This window comes from Amphibalanus amphitrite, unplaced genomic scaffold, assembly GCF_019059575.1.
Source record: "Amphibalanus amphitrite isolate SeventyFive unplaced genomic scaffold, NRLGWU_Aamphi_draft 001517F_arrow, whole genome shotgun sequence".
NCBI lineage: Eukaryota > Metazoa > Arthropoda > Thecostraca > Balanomorpha > Balanidae > Amphibalanus > Amphibalanus amphitrite.
Genome location: NW_024883010.1, coordinates 13,518 through 32,159, shown reverse-complemented (window position 1 = coordinate 32,159; position 18,642 = coordinate 13,518). Strand labels below are relative to the sequence as shown.

Here is an 18,642-nt window from a genome sequence, read left to right as displayed (position 1 = left end):
AGAGAGAGAGAGAGAGAGAGAGAGAGAGAGAGAGAGAGAGAGAGAGAGAGAGAGAGAGAGAGAGAGAGAGAGAGAGAGAGAGAGAGAGAGAGAGAGAGAGAGAGAGAGAGAGAGAGAGAGAGGACGAGTAAGGGGGATAGGAGGAGAGGTAGGTAGAGCTAAACTTGATGCAAATGCACACAGCACAAGTCTTCAATGACCCCCGATGTATATGTAAAACCACGATAGAATGCGTTTGTAACGGTGCGAACAAGCACAATCAACGATGTAATACAAACTGCAGTCCTAACAACCGTGTTAAAAAAGCTAAAACGGCACATCTCCTAAGCTGAATGGCCTCTAAACTTACACCCGCAATCAATATCTCCCCTAAATACAACCCATTCAGTTATCACCTAACCCGGTTACCCTTTCATTTCCCCTCGATACTACAATGTTCGTTTTCAGAGTGATCGCTCCATCCAATCGAATCTCACCTTTGACCGAAGCCGTGCGGGTGCAGTTGTAGAGAATGGCCAGCTCTCCGAACGCCTTCCCCGGGCCCATCTGACCCAGCACCTGACCCTCCTTGATGACCTCCATTTGACCTTCGGCGGCCACGAACAGGTGGCTCCCTGGCGGCACATGGGTCACCAGAGGTCACCAGAGGTCATAAACAGGGTGCACACTACACAATACACACAGATCATCAGAGTTTACACACAGGTCACCAGAGGTCACACAGGACACATATGTCGCATAGGTCGCACAGCCACACTCAGTTCACGATAGGTCACCTTGGGTCACGCACAGACAGAATAACACAAAGGTCACTAGAGTTCAGAAATACGGGTCGCAAAGACACCACGCAGAAGCTTGAGGTGTTACCTAGCTTATAATATGTCACATGCGAAACAAGAGCACATGACGCATGGCATATTTTCCACATGACTTAGCAATCATATGGAACAAACAATTGCAGAGAACCAGGTAAAAGTACCGCATGACGGTAAATATGATGCCACAATAATTTCACGAAAGATATATCCAGACCTAACGACGGAGCCTCGCCTGACATCTTAGCTCCGTCACTGTCTTTTTTCGGCTTCAATATCGAATGTCGTCATTCACAGAACAACTTTGCCCAGAGAAAAGGCCTACGCATGCGGTCACTGATGCCTACGCAAGAATGTGTCGGCGCGTTCCTTCCTGGAATGTATCCGGGATCGGCGCAGCAAAACGTTTCGCGTGTCGTCTCTCAGTTGATGTTTCCTAAAAATGTAAAACCCGTCGAAAAACGCGGATTATATGTTATCGGTAACTGCTGCCAGAAGATGACAGGTCACCAAACACTGATAAATAGAGGTATAGAAAGAAGAATTAAACGTTTGATAATAGCGGAAAAATTGTGTTCGTTATCGTCTAGGCGGCCAAAACGATTAATAAAATTAAGGAGTGAAAGCTGTACCGATCTCAAATTTTTCTAATGATTTGTCAGCACAAATACTTTTTAAATACATAATAGTGCATTGCTATCGAAAAATAAAGGGCATATTGGAACCCACGACGCAATTTCCCATCATTAGACCATTCTGCACGAATATATTCTTTATTCCTCTCCAAAGGGACGTCGATAATTAGAATTCTCTCCACTTGGTCCTAGTACATTGCGTTATGTGTAAGCCCCCCCCCCCCTTAACCCTTCGCTTAAAGAAAAACGTTTCTTTATTGGAAATAAGAGTGGCTTAGATAAGCACATTGAAAAGTAAAAAATGTAAAAATGAAATGTAATTTAACCACACCTTATCACCGCTGTAATCATTAAAATAAGAAAGGAAATTATTAACAACTGCTGTGTACAAAGAAGCAAAGGTTCAATTGAGACCCTTGAATCAGCAAGCTGTCTTATTACAGATTCTTTCGTCTTTAGTTAGTAGATCCTGGTCATTTATTGTGAACAAGCCGGATCTTTGTGTCAATACCCTCGTGTTCCTCCAATCAGTTCGTATCCTTCACACTGTTTAGCCATTTTGAAAACGCAAAGGTCAACTCAGCATCTACATAGTAAGGTGGCAAAGGATGAAGCACGCTGTGCTCCGTCAATATAACTCCAGCATGGCAGCACTCTACTCTTTAAAAAATAATAAGAATAACAACCTGCGCTATTCATGTTCTTGCCAAACCAGATATTTAAACGCAATGTCACAGCGCTAACTTTGATGATATGAGTTCAAAGTTTGATGGGAAGAATTGGCTTATATTTAGAAGAAAGTTTACGGGCTTAAATATGACGAATACCTTAGCAGTGACCAAAAATGGCGTTTAAGTATGATGACGACGACGACGACGATCATGATGATGATAACGATGATGACGATGATGACGCCAGTACTTACCGACTTCTCCCTCCCGGATGATGAAAGTACCGTTGGCGTACTTCTTCGGGTACATCGAGTCTACGATCTCACGGAGCTGTGAAGAGTCCAGCTTCTTCAGGAAGTCGTTGTCCATGATGGCCTCCTTAATCAGCTGCTTTGATCTGGAACGCAAGTGGGAATCGATCAGTCGAGAATGGTTCTGGCGTTCTTAAGAACGAAAAATAAATAGTCTACCATGATCCACGTTTGCACAAATATAAAGACGTTGAAAAACAGAGCTTTGCCCTGCATGAGAATTGATAACATCGAAGAGTCGTGACTTTTGGTTGTATGTAAAATACGAATAAATATGATGAACTACTAAAACAACGTTTTGCTGTAGTGGATACTGGATAGGCACACAACTAAAAGCATTCCATCTTTCTGGATAAACTGAAACAAGACTTGCCCCGCCCGCTCGCCCTCCCCCAGTCAAGTGAGAGGCAAACACCCCCAGCCACTGCTCCAGCCTCGGGGTACAGGTCACCCGACAGCACCTCGCCGTAAATATTTGTCTGCCCCAGGCGCCTCCTTTGTGAGACACCGTACACAAAGTGCACGAGTCTTGTACAGAGGTGCAGAACAGAGCCGTGAGACTCGCCTCTGTACTGCTTTACTACATTGAAATTGGGACTTCTATTACTAAATAGCTTTGTCTTTACAAGGCATGTCAAATTTGAGCGGGAGTGAACATAATACGATCGGATAACTGTCAAAAGAGAAAATATTGATAACTTTGTTACAGAAGAATGTTGTACGCAAGAAACATGGAACAGACGACATAGGACAATATGTCAGAGTCGAGATATTAATGCATTATGTAAGCTGTAAGCTCAAGGAAAACAATAAGGGGTCCGGATATGAATCATATCCACTGTTCAACGAATGCGATACACTAGCGCATCTGAAAAATCGCTCTCTCAGTTTTCCTCCTGTTCAAGCCCGTCTAGGTCTGCCGCTGGCCGTTGAAGGAATAGATCGTCTATGTTTATCATTCCTGGCACCGGTATAGCCTCACGACAGGGGTCGAAGGCATGTTTATTTTTCGTCCAAATAATGCCAATCTACTGTGTAAGACGTTGTAAATAGCCTTGCACAAAAAGAGCATAAGGTAGGCCATGTGTTGGAGGGTGCACAAGCATAAGAGTCTCGTTCGCCAATCAACTGATCGAGTTTCTGCGACTGCCCGACAGATGTCTCTGCCTGTCGCTGCCTGAGAGGTAGACTGACCCGCATGGCTCGTTCCGCCCGATTGCAACTGATTGACGGGCGAGAGCGAGCACGGCACTCGCATTGCGGCCGAGTGAGTAGAATGCTTATCATTTGTTGAATAATTAACACGTCATATTAAAGGTGAACGGATGCGAAATGGCAGAGTGTGGCACACTTTGGTCTACTTTTTCGTTTAGGTTTATTTCTTTCCAGCCAAATATTTGTCCACGGGAACGTAAAAACACAATGCTTTGACATGTGACAACCTTTCAAAACATAAACAAAAGTGTCCCTTCCTTTGTACATGCATTTAACTCATACAATTCGTGACTTGCCATGAATTTAGCCCATGAAGTACGGATTCCAATCAACAACCTTTCCTTTCTCCACTTACCACCATGAGCTTCCGCCTCCCCCAACCCCAAGCCTACCCCAGTGCTTTGGACCCACCGGAAGTCCTTTTCGAATTTGGGCGCGGTGACGGTCATGTTCCTTCCGTCCAGGTGACTGCTCTCTCCAGAGACGCCCTGTTTCTTGCTGTGCACCGTCAGATGGTTTCCGTGTAGTTTTCCGGCCAGGTCACCGTTCGACATCGGAGGACTGGCCTGCGCCAGAACACTCTGCAGAGGAGGCAGAAAGAGTGGGTGAGAAATACAGGCACATGTAGATTAGTGAAATGTGAGGAATGGGTGTAAACGACAGAGACATGCGCATTGCGCAAATCAGGGTAAATAAAAGCTAAATGAAGACACATGACGAGAAGCGTTTAATAATTGCCCGTCGTAGAAAGTAAAACATGAGCTAAGTGACATATAGGTATTTTTCAAGCAATGGTAAATAAAGTGCAAGGTAGATAAAAAAAAAAACAATTCAGACACAGAAAGAATTGAGAAAGACGATGAACACAAACAGACTACAGACTACAACAGAACACAAAAACAAACTACAATTCAGCCCTATTAGTTGTAGGCTCCCGGAAAGGATCATTGGCATTCATACGACACGATGGCAAGGACAAGTATAGGTAGAACATAAGCGGTGAAAATTTGCGTTACAACAAATATGATGTCGAATAATCAGCCAACAGCACACTGAAAACAAATCGACACAGTGAGGGCATGTTCTGTACTGGTAACACATCAGTCATGTGTTAATCGCACCCAAAACACAATAAGGCTGTGTATTTTCACGCTTGGCGGGACCTTCGACACGTTTGATAACACATAAAACAGAATAATGACACAATTTTCTCGTACCAAGCACGCTGGACGAATGTAATGCATCAGTGTATCGAAATCATGTGTTGTCGGATATGGTAGACGTGTACCCTTACACAAATACACCGTGTCATCCACCAGTGAGCGACCTCTGAACCTTAACTTCAGATGGGGATAATAGAGGGCGTTTTTCGAGCACCGACTTTTATGCTGGGTTTTTGTAAAAATTTGCCAAAGTGTTTTGAGAAAGGTCAAAATGCAAAATACAGCCGAGGGAGTCGATACATGATAAATTGTCTAGAGCAATATTCGCTGATTACATCAAGTGCAAGCTGAAGCATAGCTAATTAACGTCTGCTTGGAGGAAGAAACTCCTCGGTCTATATAGGATATATTTGAAAAATCGGTGGCCGTAACCTTATCCCGGCTGTCTGGACAACTGTATTATATATACAGTAGTCCCCCAAATTGGGGCATCTTCGCTTGGTGCTCAGAATGAGCCGTCCACGTGGCGCGTTCACCCTTCGGCTCTGGCGTGGCCGACCGGGCGCAACTCCAGCTCGTGTATGGGTCGGCGGCCTCGTATGGGTCGGCCGGCCACATGCTCAGCCCTGACCGCGCCCGCCCTGAACATATGGGTCGGCCGGCCGGGTGCTCAGCCCTGACCGCACCCGAGCGCCCGATTCCACTCGGGGCCCGGCTTTGGCAGTCAGCCTGTCCAGCCAAAGCCAAAGTCCCTTCAACTGCGCCCCAGTAACAAACTACATAATCACCACGTGTTTCCTTCTTTCACTTGCGATTTCTGTTAAATTTAGTAACACATTTACCTTGTATTCTGCAAATGTATTCACACAAGCCTTATGTGTTGAAGACACAATGATATTGTGTTTTAGGACACAACACGACTGGGTTAACACATTTGTAAATTGACACGTCTGCGACGGGTCAAAAAATGCATGATGCAGGGTACACAAGAAAGCTTAGTTAACACGCTCTGCCTGTGCGTTTTTAGTCGTTTTTTGTGTCATTTTGTTTTCAGTGCAATACTAAGGGATAGACAAGTACTACTGAAAATAACATGGCTTGCCATTATTATGATTCCCGTAATACAATTAGAGCTATGCTGGTTTTCTCCGATTCTTGTTAACATAATTCTGACGACATATATTGGTGTCACATGACATGATGCACGTCGAATCAGGGTTCGGTTATCTAATTACGTGATAGGAACTCATCTTTAATTTTATTGGGTCGCATAATTCAATGTGCATTATACAATTATACGGAAACAAAAATATCACCCTCTATCGCTGTTTTCCCAGGAGGTGCAAATACGGAGAGGAAGGAAAAAAACTGAATATTTTAGAAGGATGTATACCACCCTGGGAAATATCGTCATTTCCATTAGCGGCATGACAATGTCCACCGTCCAGTAGGTGTCATGAACACAAAAAAACCTTTGAGAAAAAGGCGACAATCATAACATAAACCTAATTTATTTATTTATTTATTTATTTATTTATTTGTGTTTGTGGCATTTCGGTCAAAATGACCATTGCATGCCCATGTGTGAACATCAATGTATTCTAATATCGATGAGTATATTTACATATTGTCTAAGTGAGAGTTTGTCGAATAATCTAATTTCACGAAGGTATGCGAAGAGGAGATCAATCAAGGGTTCTTCAGAATCGCCGAGAACAGAAGCCAATGTGAATTGTATGTTCCTTCGATTGCAATAATCGAGCATCCGTTGTCTTGTATTGTCGAATTTTCTGCAGTCAATAATTATATGTTGAACTGATTGTACGCAGTTACATAGTGAACACCTTGGGCGGGCGTCTCGAGTATATATATGGTTATGTGTATATTTTGTATGGCCCAATCGCATCCTTGCTAATATCCTTTCTTCATGTCTATTATTCCTTTTTGCGGTATGCCATACTTCAATCTTTTCTTTTATCTGTCTGAGTTGTGTATGCTGTGTTATTTGTACCCATTGTTCCTGCCATTTTCTAAAAATAGCCTGTCTTATGTTTGCTCTGATAGAGTTGTATTCCATAGGAATGTTTGTGATACTTGTAAGATTCAGGGCATTTTTGGCGTGTTCGTCTGCTTTTGTATTTCCGTGTATACCGCTATGGCCTGGTATCCAGAGAAAGTGGACCTTTTTTCTGTTGTTCGACAATATATGTAATTTGTTAAAGATGTGAATGAGAAGAGGTGATGCTGGATATGTAGCTTCTAGCGATTGAGCAACAGATCGTGAATCCGTGCAGATCATAGTTTGTGCCCAAGACTTTTCATTAACCAAATCAATTGCTTTTACTATGGCATGAAGTTCGGCTATGAATATCCCAGTTCCATTTTGTAAGCGAGTAGATATTGAATGATTTCCTACGGGATCAAAGACGGCGTTTGCGACGCGGTCACCCGACTTGGACCCGTCCGTGAAAATAAAATGATGTGTAGGAAATTCTTGTTGTGTCTGAAGGAACTTGTGTTGTATTTCTGTGTCTGTCACTTGTGTTTTCGGGCAATCAATAAGAAATGAAACTTTCCAAGACCTGACTACCCATGGAGGGGTGTTCAGTATTGGAAGTGGAAGAATGTTTGGTTGAATGAAGTTAATTTCGTTACAAAATTTCCTTATTCTAGAGGCAATGGTGAGTTCCGATCGTTTCTCTGCGGGACCTAAGCGATTGTGGTGAATTGATGGAAGAATGGTAAGTGTTTTGAATGCGCTGTGGTCTGGGTGAAATCTGACTTTACTACTGAATCGTAAAGTCTGTTCGATGCGTCTAAGGTGTAACGGTGGTATTGTTGCCTCAACTTGAAGGGATGGAATTGGTGAAGTTTTCATCGCGCCAGTTGCAATCCTAATAAATGAATTTTGGATGGTGTCAAGTTTCTTTAAAGTGTTGTCGCTTCCTCCGGAATAAACTACAGAGCCATATTCAATTACTGGTAAGATGAGCGACTTATATAATTGGAGAAGTGTTTGCCGGTCAGCCCCAAAATCTGTGCCAGCAACACAGCGGAATAAGTTAAGTCTCCTTGTACATTTTGTTTTAACATATTGGACGTGTTTACTCATGGACAATCTATTATCTAATACAACGCCAAGGAACTTGAATGAATTGACACGAGGTATAATGTGTCCGGATAAACGTAAGTGTGAAGGCTCCAGCATTCTAGTATTCTTTGTAAAAACCATGACAGCAGACTTCGTTGGAGAAAATATGCAACCATTCTGCCGGGACCATTCATCGAGATTGTTGAGTATATTTTGAAGACGGGGAACAGAATACTGCGAATCGTCATCTGTGCACCAAATGGCGCAATCATCCGCAAATAATGAGTATTGAATATCTTGAGGAACAGAGTTAAATATATCATTTATCATTATATTGAAGAGCATAGGTGACAAGCAGCTTCCCTGCGGTAGACCGTTTTCGAAAGAGAAAGCATCTGAGAAGATGGAGCGAAAACGCAGCTGAAAACTACGAGCACCTGTTAGGAAGCCAACTAAATACCAAGCGAGATGTCCGCGTAAACCGAGATTGTGAAGTTTGCGTAGAAGTGTTGGCCGATGTACCGTGTCGTAAGCACGGGTGATATCTAAAAAGACAGCAGTGGTGTGTTTTTTAAACTTAAAACCCTTGCGGATGTCTGTTTCAAGGCGGATTATGTGATCTAATGTACTATGATTTTTCCTGAAGCCACTTTGATATTTTGATAACAATGTATTTTTCTCCAGAAACCATTCTAAACGTTTCCCAACCATTCGTTCGAATATCTTTCCAAAACAACTAGTCAAAGAAATTGGACGGTAGTTGTTTGGATCTTTACGGCTTTTTCCTGGTTTAAGAAGTGCAATAACAACTGCTTCCTTCCATGCTTCTGGAAATGCCTGTTTTGTCCACAAATCATTAAATGTTTGCAAAATAAAGTGTAGGGTAGAATCCGGAAGGTGGCGAAAGAACTGATAATGTAGCTGGTCTGGGCCGACAGAGGTGTTCCCAGTGGACTGTATGGCGTTTCGAAGTTCCGATAAGGAAAATATATCATTGTATTGCTCTATATTATCGGATACAAATGCATGTGGTGGAAGGCGAGACTGTCTTTGAACATAATCGATGAATCCTGGCCTGTAGTGACGTGATGCACTATGATGGGCTATGGTTTGTGCGATTGTGTTAACAATTTCCTTTGGTTCTGTAATATTTGTGTTATTGACGTGTAAAATTGGGAGAGACGTGAAACTTCTCTTGCCCGACAGAGAGCGTACCAAGTTCCATATTTTACTCAGAGGGGTACGATAGTTGAGTTGCGAAAGGAAAGACTTCCAGGAGGCTCGTTTTGCCTCTCTGATAGTCCTCTTGCACCGTGCTCGTTCTTGGTTTCTTAGAAGAAGTGTTGTATTATTTCTATGGCGTAAGTATAGGCGGAAAGCTCGCTTACGCTTTGCTATGGCGTGAGCTACATTATCAGACCACCATGGGACTCGCTTACATTTTGAAGAAGTAGATGTTTTCGGAATGGATACTTCCGCTGCTGTTAAAATAGTTTCTGTGAGGAATTTAATGCCATGTTCTGGAGACTGAAATTGCTCATGGTCTACCTCACAAAAGGTTCGGAATTTCTCCCAGTCGGCCTTTTTGAAATTCCAACGTGGAACCGAACCCTGGACAACATCAGCATCTGAAGAGAATGTTGTTCGTATCTGGATGGGATAGTGATCACTATGGTGGATGTCGTGGTCGACAGACCAATCGAACATTGTAGCGATTTGTGTCGAGCATATTGAAAGATCAATAGCAGTCTCACTGTTGTGTGCTAATGAAAAATATGTGTTATCTCCTTTGTTAAGGAAGACAAGTTGATTTGTGTCGAGAAATCGTTCAATTATATCACCGCGCTCATCGGAGACGCCAATGCTTCGGCCCCAAAGCGGACTGTGAGCATTAAAGTCTCCAAGCAGTAGAAATGGATGTTGAAATTGTGCTATTAGTTGATTGAGATTTCTCTCTAGCGTCTGATTGTCTGTGTTTGGAGGTATGTAGATGGAACAAACATCTATATTCCGTCCATTTAAGCGAATGGTACAAGCAACAGCTTGTAATGGAGTGTTTAATGTGAGTAAATCATGTACATAGTCATTACTAATATACAAAGCGGTGCCGCCATGGCGCCGCTCGCCATCAGTTTCATCATATCGGTACAAAGAGTAATTGAATAACGAGAAATTGTAGGGATCAGTTGGAAGTAACCATGTCTCTTGTAGTGCTATGACAATGGGTGCCAATAGCAAAAATAGCATTTTGCTTTCGGCCCAGTTCGAGACTAGGCCTCGGCAGTTCCACTGAAGTAGTGTATTTATTGTTGTTTTTTTGAAGAGGTGTTGTTGTGTGACGTATCACGACGGGGCGAGGCCCAACTTGCCGCACGGTTGTGTCCCATAGACACTCTAGTCGGTGGTCGTGACATGCGAGGGGTGGGTGCTCGTCCATCCTCTGATGGAGGCTGGGGGCGGGGTCCTTTCGACCGCTGGACTCTTATCCAGGCTCCGGTGGAGCGACCAGCTCCGGCAGAGGGTTTGGCCTGCTGAGCGATCTCCGGTGAGACCTCAGGCTGCGAGTTTGGAGGGGAGGAGGGCATCGGATCACCAAATATGGTCTCGGTGGCGTTGCTGGTGTTCGTGGTCGCAGACGTGGACGTGGTCGTCAGAGGCTTCAGGCACTGGAGAGGGGGTAGTGCTGCGATGGGGTCCGTCTGGGTACTGCAGGAAGCAGTTTGGGTGGTGGCGGCCTTGGCATACGACCGGCCAGGAGCCGGAGTGGCTGTCTCTGCTTCTACGCGGCGGCGGGCATCTGGGTAGGAGCAGCCGGTTTTTGCTTTTACCTCACAAATACGCTTTTCTTTTTGCCACGTGGGGCACTGAGAGGAAGAGACTGAATGTTCCGAGCTACCACAGCTGAGACAAGTAACTGGTTTGGTGCAAGCAGAGTCCGCATGAGGGGCTTCACCACACTTCTGGCAGCGGGCAGCCTGACGGCAGGCGGCACTGCCGTGACCGAATCGTTGACATTTGAAACAGCGGAGCGGATTGGGAATGAAAACTCGGACGTCTTTCTTGAGCCAGCCGATGGCGATCTTCTCGGGCAGGGTGGTGGAGTCGAAAGTCAGAACGAGCAAACTAGTGTCCCGTCGCTGACCATCGCGGAAGGTAGTCAGCCGTCTGACGTGCGTGACTCCCTCTCCTCTCAGGTCTGACTGGATCTCATCCTCGGTCATGTGGCGGATCTCGGGGGCAAAAATCGTGCCTTTGCAAGAGTTGCGACTCTGGTGGAGAGAGACCGTCACCTGTTTGCCACAGAACATGGTTGTCTTCAGAAGTGCTTTGGTGTCCCTTCGATTGTGAGTTTTGATCACGAGAGTGCCGTTAGCTGGAGCTTCGATGTCGGGGCCATGCTGGCCACAGATAGCAGCGATCTGCTTCTGAGGCCAGAAAACGTTAATCTTCCGGAAAGAGAACTCGCTATCGGTAGCCTTAACAACCAGAAAGGAGCCGTCGAGAGACAAGTACGGTTCGAGTGGAGAGCGATCAACCGAATCACAGGCAGGTGCGTTGGCCAAGTTCGTGCGTGGGTCAGAGCTCCGGGAGTGGTCGGTGGACGGGCGAGGGTCATGGCTCCGGGCGAGGTCGGTAGACGAGCGAGGGTCAGAGTGCCGGGCGGGGTCAGAGGTCAGGTCAGCGGTCAGGGCGTGGTCAGTGGACGAGCGAGGGTCGGTACCGGGTAGATCAGTCGAAGGGTGGGTAGAGGAGGGAGGGTTGACGGTCGGGCGGGAGTCGGTATCCATGGCAGAGGGAGGAGTCGGATTCAGAGGGGAGTCAGAGTCGGAATCGGATAAGGAGTCGGATAGCGGGCGCTGACGGCGCCGCTTCCCCATCGTGGGGCAACTGGATGCGGTTGTGGGCAGTGAAGGAGAGTGGGTAGAACAACTGGTGAAAGGTTGAATGTGTGGGGTGGGGACGCGCGTAGGAGAGCTCTCAAAACAAACCCGTGAAATGCCAACTGCCGATGCAAGTTAACGATCACCTTAGCCTGTGTAAAACCTAATTTGAACTAGCGCAGCTTCATGCCAAAACGATTGAAAGTTCATCCTCCCAACCAAGTCCTATTTGAAGTGCCCAATTTAGTACGCTCGTTCTGACGAGGCATTTTTTACCGGAACGGAAACAGTTTTTGTGACAGTTTGGAGGAGACGAGTAATCGTTTCCATTTCGGTGCCATCGTCCGTTGGAGGGTACAGGCCAGAAGATAAACGATCTATGTCACACCCACTGAGAACGGAAAGGCGTAACGTGAGAAAAGACGTGGGGCGCTCCCGAGTGGACGGAGCGGCCGCAGAGGAGCCAAACTAATGACGAATCCCGCAGAGAGCGTCATCTATTTGTGTCTGCAGCGGTGAACGGAGAATTTTCGTCTTAGCTGGGATAAGCGGGAAGCGAAAAGACACTGGAAACTAAAGCGCAATCCAATCAACTTTGATCCATTCTCAAAACTAAACAAGGAAAAACTGAACGGAATCTGAGACCACTGCTTTTAAGCAATGGTAGAAAACAGATTCTTCGTCGTTACGAAAAAAAAACACATTATTGTGAAAGATGCCGGTCCCTCTAATGCTATATTGTTGACAATTTATCAAATGGACACCATTTCATTACGCTAAAAGTCAGGCGCGGATACAAGGGGGGGCCATGGGGGCCATGGCCCCCCCTTGGCCGATTTAAAAAAAAAAAAAATAAAATAAAAAGTTAAAAAGTTAAAAAGCTGAAAAGGGGGCCTCCTGAAAATAAAGTGGCCGAAATCCGATGAGTTTTTTTTTTTAACCTACCCACTTAGTTATTTCTTAGAAGACTAGCTGAGAAGACTTCTTTGTTAGAAGATTGGTAAAGCTTTTCATAACTTGGAGGTCTCTTATACTCACAGAGATGACCACTTTTACAGGGCCTCCTAACCTGCACAGAGGGCCTCCAAGCCTGCACAGATGTTGAGATGTTGCCTGAACAGCTAGATAAGCTCAATAGACGCAGTTTTTTTTTTGGGGGGGGGGGCCAACAAGTGGGAAGATGGGGCCTCCAACAGGTGGGATTATGGGGGGGGCTCCTGGTTTCTAATGGCCCCTCCCTTGGAGATTTTCTGGATCCGCCCCTGCTAAAAGTGTTCCCCTTTTATGATTTTTAGCAATGTCTTGTGAGACATTACATGATGACATTATTACATTAATCCCAAGTTTAATTCCATAAAGTACAGATGCTCATTGCTCATAACACTAATGTTCTCCAAATTTACTCAGCTTAAGCATGGGTACCTTTTACAACTAACACCAAAGGTCATCTATTCCTAGGCAGCCTCCAATTTTCCACATACCCACTGAAATAGCGACGTGCAAAAAGTGAACAGCACGGTGCAAATCTGACACCAGCTGACCGGTCCACCTTTAGCCATTCCTCGCTCCACACAACCACAAAGATGGAGCCTGCGAGATGGTTGTCTAAATGTAGCCACGATCCATCTTGGTCGCACTTCAGGTGACAGCAACTCGCGGAGGCGCGGGCGGGCGCCGGCCGGTCGACGGAGGGCGGTCTTTGTCGAGTGAGAGAGGTTGAACTTCGGTCGGTACATACCAGGCGCTGTAGTTCTGCTTTTGCAGAGGAGCGGAAAAGTGTGGGAGGCGAGAAAGAGAGCCAGAAGAGTGGGAGGAGAAGATAAGATATGCACCAAAAGCAGGGTATCAAAAGATCGGAAGATAATTCGATAATTTGAATATTATATAATTTGATAATACATTCCTTGTCCCAGGCTCAACACCATCATAACCAGTGAATAACAGAACGGCATTAGCCGCCGCCGCAGCAGCAGCAGCAGCATAACCATAATTATCCCTAGCACCAGCGAGAGCAGCACCATCATGTTCACCACAACCAGTGGCAACAGCACCACCACAACCAACAGCATAACCATCAGCAGCGGCGGCCTCATCAGCCTCAACAGCACCATCACCACCAATATAACCATAACCGGCACCAGCAGCAGGAGCAGCAGCGCCATAACCGCAGCTAGCAGTATCATAAGCCTAGCCAGCACCATAACCATAGCGGCAGCCTCACCAGCCTTAACAGCACCAGCACCACCATAACCATAACCGGTGGCAGCAGCTGGTCACCAACCTCCCGTTGGTCTTATCGTTGCCCTAACCTGTTTGCCGTGTGCCCAAATGAGCTGATAGCAGCTCTGATACAGTCTATCGAGGATAGGTCAAATAGCCACCGGCTATCGGCGTTTGGAACACGAGCCGGGGAGAGGGGGGGAGCAGGGGAACGGGAGGTGGTGGTGTGAGCCGCGGTGGTAACCCCGCGCCTGACGCAGGGGAAGGTTAGGTGGTGGGGTGAGACGTGAGGCGCGGAAGGTGAGAGACAGAGTGAGAGAGAGAGAGAGAGAGAGAGAGAGGAGAGAGAGAGAGAGAGAGAGAGAGAGAGAGAGAGAGAGAGAGAGAGAGAGAGAGAGAGAGAGAGAGAGAGAGAGAGAGAGAGAGAGAGAGGCGGGCAGAGCGGACAATATTCGGGCCTGGTGATGATTGTCCTCGGACTCTCTGAATGCATGTCGTACACACAGGGAGCCCATCAACGACATAGAGACCAGCCAGCCAGCTCCAGGAGTGGTAATAATACCGGGTATTGAGGGATTACAGAAATGAATGCAGTTATATATTTAAATGCTAAGATGAAGTTCATTGTACTCAGCAAAGTCGCCGACAGTACTTGCAACTCGAAGTGGCACGCGTGCGTTCCGTCCAATTCATTCCTCATTCCGAAATTCACCGTTAAATTTGAAATTTCCATTGCTATTCAGTTCTTCACAATACAAAGTCCACAAAAGGCACTTTCAGTCATACTTTTGGTTACACATAATAAATATGAAGGACTGTTTGGCAATATACCAATATGTAACTATGTGTTACACACGAATATCGTGAACATTTTGGTAAAGATGGCGCATGAAATACGAATAATTGTGCAATGGTTTGACAATCATGCTCATCTCCCTATCAGTTGCCAACCAGTCAGACATAATGTCCCGATTCTTTACATATCCTTTCCCAGAATCGCGTCACTGTATCATGGTTAATGAAATTCTGGGGGCCTTTTTGTGCCGAAGAAGAAAAAAGCAATCACTACGTTTCCATGACACGTCTAAATCGATTTAGCGAAATTTCACGTGTGTTTTTCTCGGAAGCTATTTACCTTATACAAAAAAATGAACGTGTCTATGGTTTTAGCTAGCACCTAATCCTACATTTACATTTTTAAATTATGCCTAAATGCTGTGATGGAGCAAATCCATTTTGCAAGATAGGCATAGTAAGCTGATAGATCACAAATAGCGAGTGAACAATAAAAAATGACGACGAACGCGTGCCAACCCGATAAAAACAACGAACTACAACTGAAGAAAAACTAAAAGCAATTGACGGCTACGACTGATGAACGAAACAGTATCGAATAATGAATAAAGAGCAACATGCGAAACAACGAATAGAGACTGGTAAATGGAGAATAGCGAATAATAACTGAATAATAAAGAACAGCGACTGAAGAGTGACGAATGACGATTGACGATTGACTGACGACTGACGACTGACGACTGACGACTGACGGTGACGTTCGCGATGACAGCAACATTCTGCCCTAGTGATCTTTCTAATCAAATTCCTGTCGTCATTCCCCTGTAACACTAACGCACCGTAGCGCTCAGGAGAGTCTACCCAATCATTACTGAGCTCAAGGCGATGCCAATTATCCACCAAATGAAAACATCCGAAAATGTCTGAAAATATCTATGACGTACGCAGAGAAGCTAGTCGTAACATGGTAGAGAAACGAAATATAAGCTACTGGGTGCATTTGTCACGAGGGGGCTCGAGACAAGCACTAGATGTGCATACGTGCCATTTTCTTGTATAGTTACATTTCCATTGTGCAAACCAAAGATTCGTCATAATTATATGAAACATTTGCCTCCGATCTTTTGTCTGGCAATTGGATAGGTATTTTGGATACATGTATTTTGGATACTGGATAGATATTTTGGATAGGATGGCAATTTGGATAGTTACTGCATTCATGTTTGTATACATTAGTGCTCTGCTGCTCCCTCCCCTCTTTCGCCCCTCCCCCTTCCCCTCTCCCCTCTCTGAGGCTAGTCCCAGTAGCACAATACTTCCCCAGCTGGGCCGTTCCCAGGCCTGAAGACTACTGTGGCGCACCAATCGACCACAGGGGCAATAAATGACGCGCCACAGACGAAGGCGGCGCAGACACTCGGCAGCTAGCGGTTCTCATGGCAATGCTACGCGGCGGTGACACAATCGACAATACCCTAGCTCAGCTCTCAAATGTAGCTACTGCCTAGTCTTGCGTTAACGCTAATTTCCTAAACGCGCCCGGCTAATGAATTTGTTCAGGTGGCGAGCCATCGGTTGGGATACACAAACCTAGCTGAGAGTTGTGTTAATATTAGCTGAACATTCATTAGTGCAGATCCGGTTTGCCCTCCAAGAGTCCCCTCGTGCTATATTTGGGCAAATTGTTAATTTAAGCATCCGGTAAGAAAGCTTTTGCGCACACCTGTGCCTTCTGCGAAGGTGGAAAAAGTCAGTAAAAATAGGTCAAAGCTAGAGAGGATGTAGATTGTAGGTGCTAATTAACCATCGCCAGACTTAGCGGTGCTATATGAACCATAGGCGGCGGAACGGGGAGGGCACCGGGGCACCGTGCCCCCCTTTGATTTTTGCATTTTAACATTAGCCCTATGGGCGTTGCATGGAAAGAATGGGACCAAAAGTCGGCGGTGCCCCGCCCCCCTTAATTGAAGGTGTTCCGCCGCTACTGATATGAACACCTTTTAGCCAAGGAGTCGGGTAAAAAGTGGTTCAAAACAGTCACCAGTTTTTATTTATCAATCTACAGCTTAATAATGCATTATCAGAGTCGACACTCTAGCCGTCGTGCTTCTGGAGGCAAAACATTATATGATACACTGCGAAAAAAACGATCACCTGGTTATAACAAAACTCTCAAAGCTGGGTGTTCATCAATTCACCAGCTTTTAACAGCTCCAGCCAATATTTCTCGACCACTGAAAATACCAATTTTACAGCCCTAGTAGCTCACGCGCCCCATCAACCGGTGCACCTGCGCCCCCGCCGAGCGGCTTTATTGCGTCGGCCCGGCTCTGGGTCGCTCAATGGTGGTTTAACGCTTCCAGTGAAAATCGGTCAGCCAATTGCACATGCAGAGCTCAATATGTGACACTTGTGAGTCAATATTGAAGTAACGTGCCGACGATGGAGAATCAATAAATGGTAGCAGTTGTGTATTTGAAAACCAATGTGTGAATGGTGAAGACTTTAAAGTTTAAACAAATGGATTACTATGAGAAAAGATCTTCTTTGTGATAAAAATGTCGTCACCACATCATAGCATTACATGAATGATGTGATTTAAGTCACTGAAGGGAGTAAAAAACTAAAAATCATAGCTGACACTGATGAGAACACAGCTCACCTGAATTTTGTGTATCTCTCGGTGCAGTTTGGACACCTCATTGTCCTTTCTGGAGACGAGTCGTTTGGCCTCACTAAGCTCCACCTCCAGCTGCGCGATCCTGGCGTCCTTCTGCTTGATTTCCAGCTGTGAAAGAAATAGACTCGTAAGACACTAACATACTGCTGCATTTTACAGCTTGGGAATCCATCGGCTGAACACGTTGGGATAAAGATGGGCGCAAAATGACCTTGTAGTCGGCCCAATAAACAAACAAACGTCGGGATAAAGGTTATTTTTATTTGCGAACAATTGCTTGTGGAAAAACAGCAAGGTAAGGCAAATTGTACTACCACAACGATTTCTTCCGTGCCTTTAATTATATCAACTGTTTCACGAAACAGACTGACATCGGTTAATGGAACCGCATAGGTATGTGCCACAAAAGCACATTAATGACTGCCCGCAGTCGTCAATGAGTCATCACCTTCAAAACGTTCCATGTTTTATCTCGACATTTGTTTACGCGGCGGGCACAGGACACGACACATCAAATACCCTATGATAACACGGACGTGAGGTAAAGTCAGCCCATTTGGTTTGTGTGTCAAAAATGCAGCCTGCTCCGTTTATTATCGTTGTCGAAAGCATACACGAACCGCTGAAAAAGAAAACTTATTTATTCGCCAGTAAACATCATCAATATACGTCAAACACAGGCTTACCGGAAGATACCGTCTGCGGCAGGCACAAAATCCAACAGCTAATAGCTGAAAAGTTTGGCTAAAAAAATAGCAGGCGGCGAAACATGAAAAGAATAGACTTAGTCTGCATTAGTAAGTGATGGATACTCTGGAGTATACAACAGAGCACTTTGTAACTAAAAACTGGAGCGAGTTCTGTGGAAACAATCTAAACCATATGCATTAATAGATTCATATTCTTACGCAAAATTTCACAGCACAAAAAATGACCGCTTCTTGCGTAGCGATATGGAGATGCTGTCAATGCAAAAGCTTTAGCCATTAATACCTAATTCATCACAAAACATTTGAGTTAACTGCCACCTCACTGATGATGATGAACTCCAGGGGATGAACTCCACTTTATTGATGGATGCTGCATTCATCATTCACGTTACATCCTTGCTCATTGTCCCCGCTCCTCTCATTACTCCCAAACTCTCACTCTCTCTCTCCTCCCC

The 18,642-nt window shown here is 45.3% G+C and overlaps 1 protein-coding gene across 1 annotated transcript in view; it reads right to left on the bottom strand.

The window, feature by feature from the left end:
* Nucleotides 1–17,581, bottom strand: part of LOC122373569 (cGMP-dependent protein kinase, isozyme 1-like) — a 39,051-nt gene extending 21,470 nt beyond the window's left edge. Inside the window, exons 1-4 of the mRNA XM_043351784.1 lie at nucleotides 17,460–17,581; nucleotides 4,059–4,228; nucleotides 2,376–2,518; nucleotides 477–614 (exon numbers count right to left, since the gene is read on the bottom strand). Of these exons, the coding sequence (XP_043207719.1) occupies nucleotides 477–614; nucleotides 2,376–2,518; nucleotides 4,059–4,201 (424 nt within the window). The 5' untranslated portion in view covers nucleotides 4,202–4,228; nucleotides 17,460–17,581. The remainder of the gene's footprint in view (nucleotides 1–476; nucleotides 615–2,375; nucleotides 2,519–4,058; nucleotides 4,229–17,459) is intronic.
* Nucleotides 17,582–18,642: the final 1,061 nt, after the last annotated feature.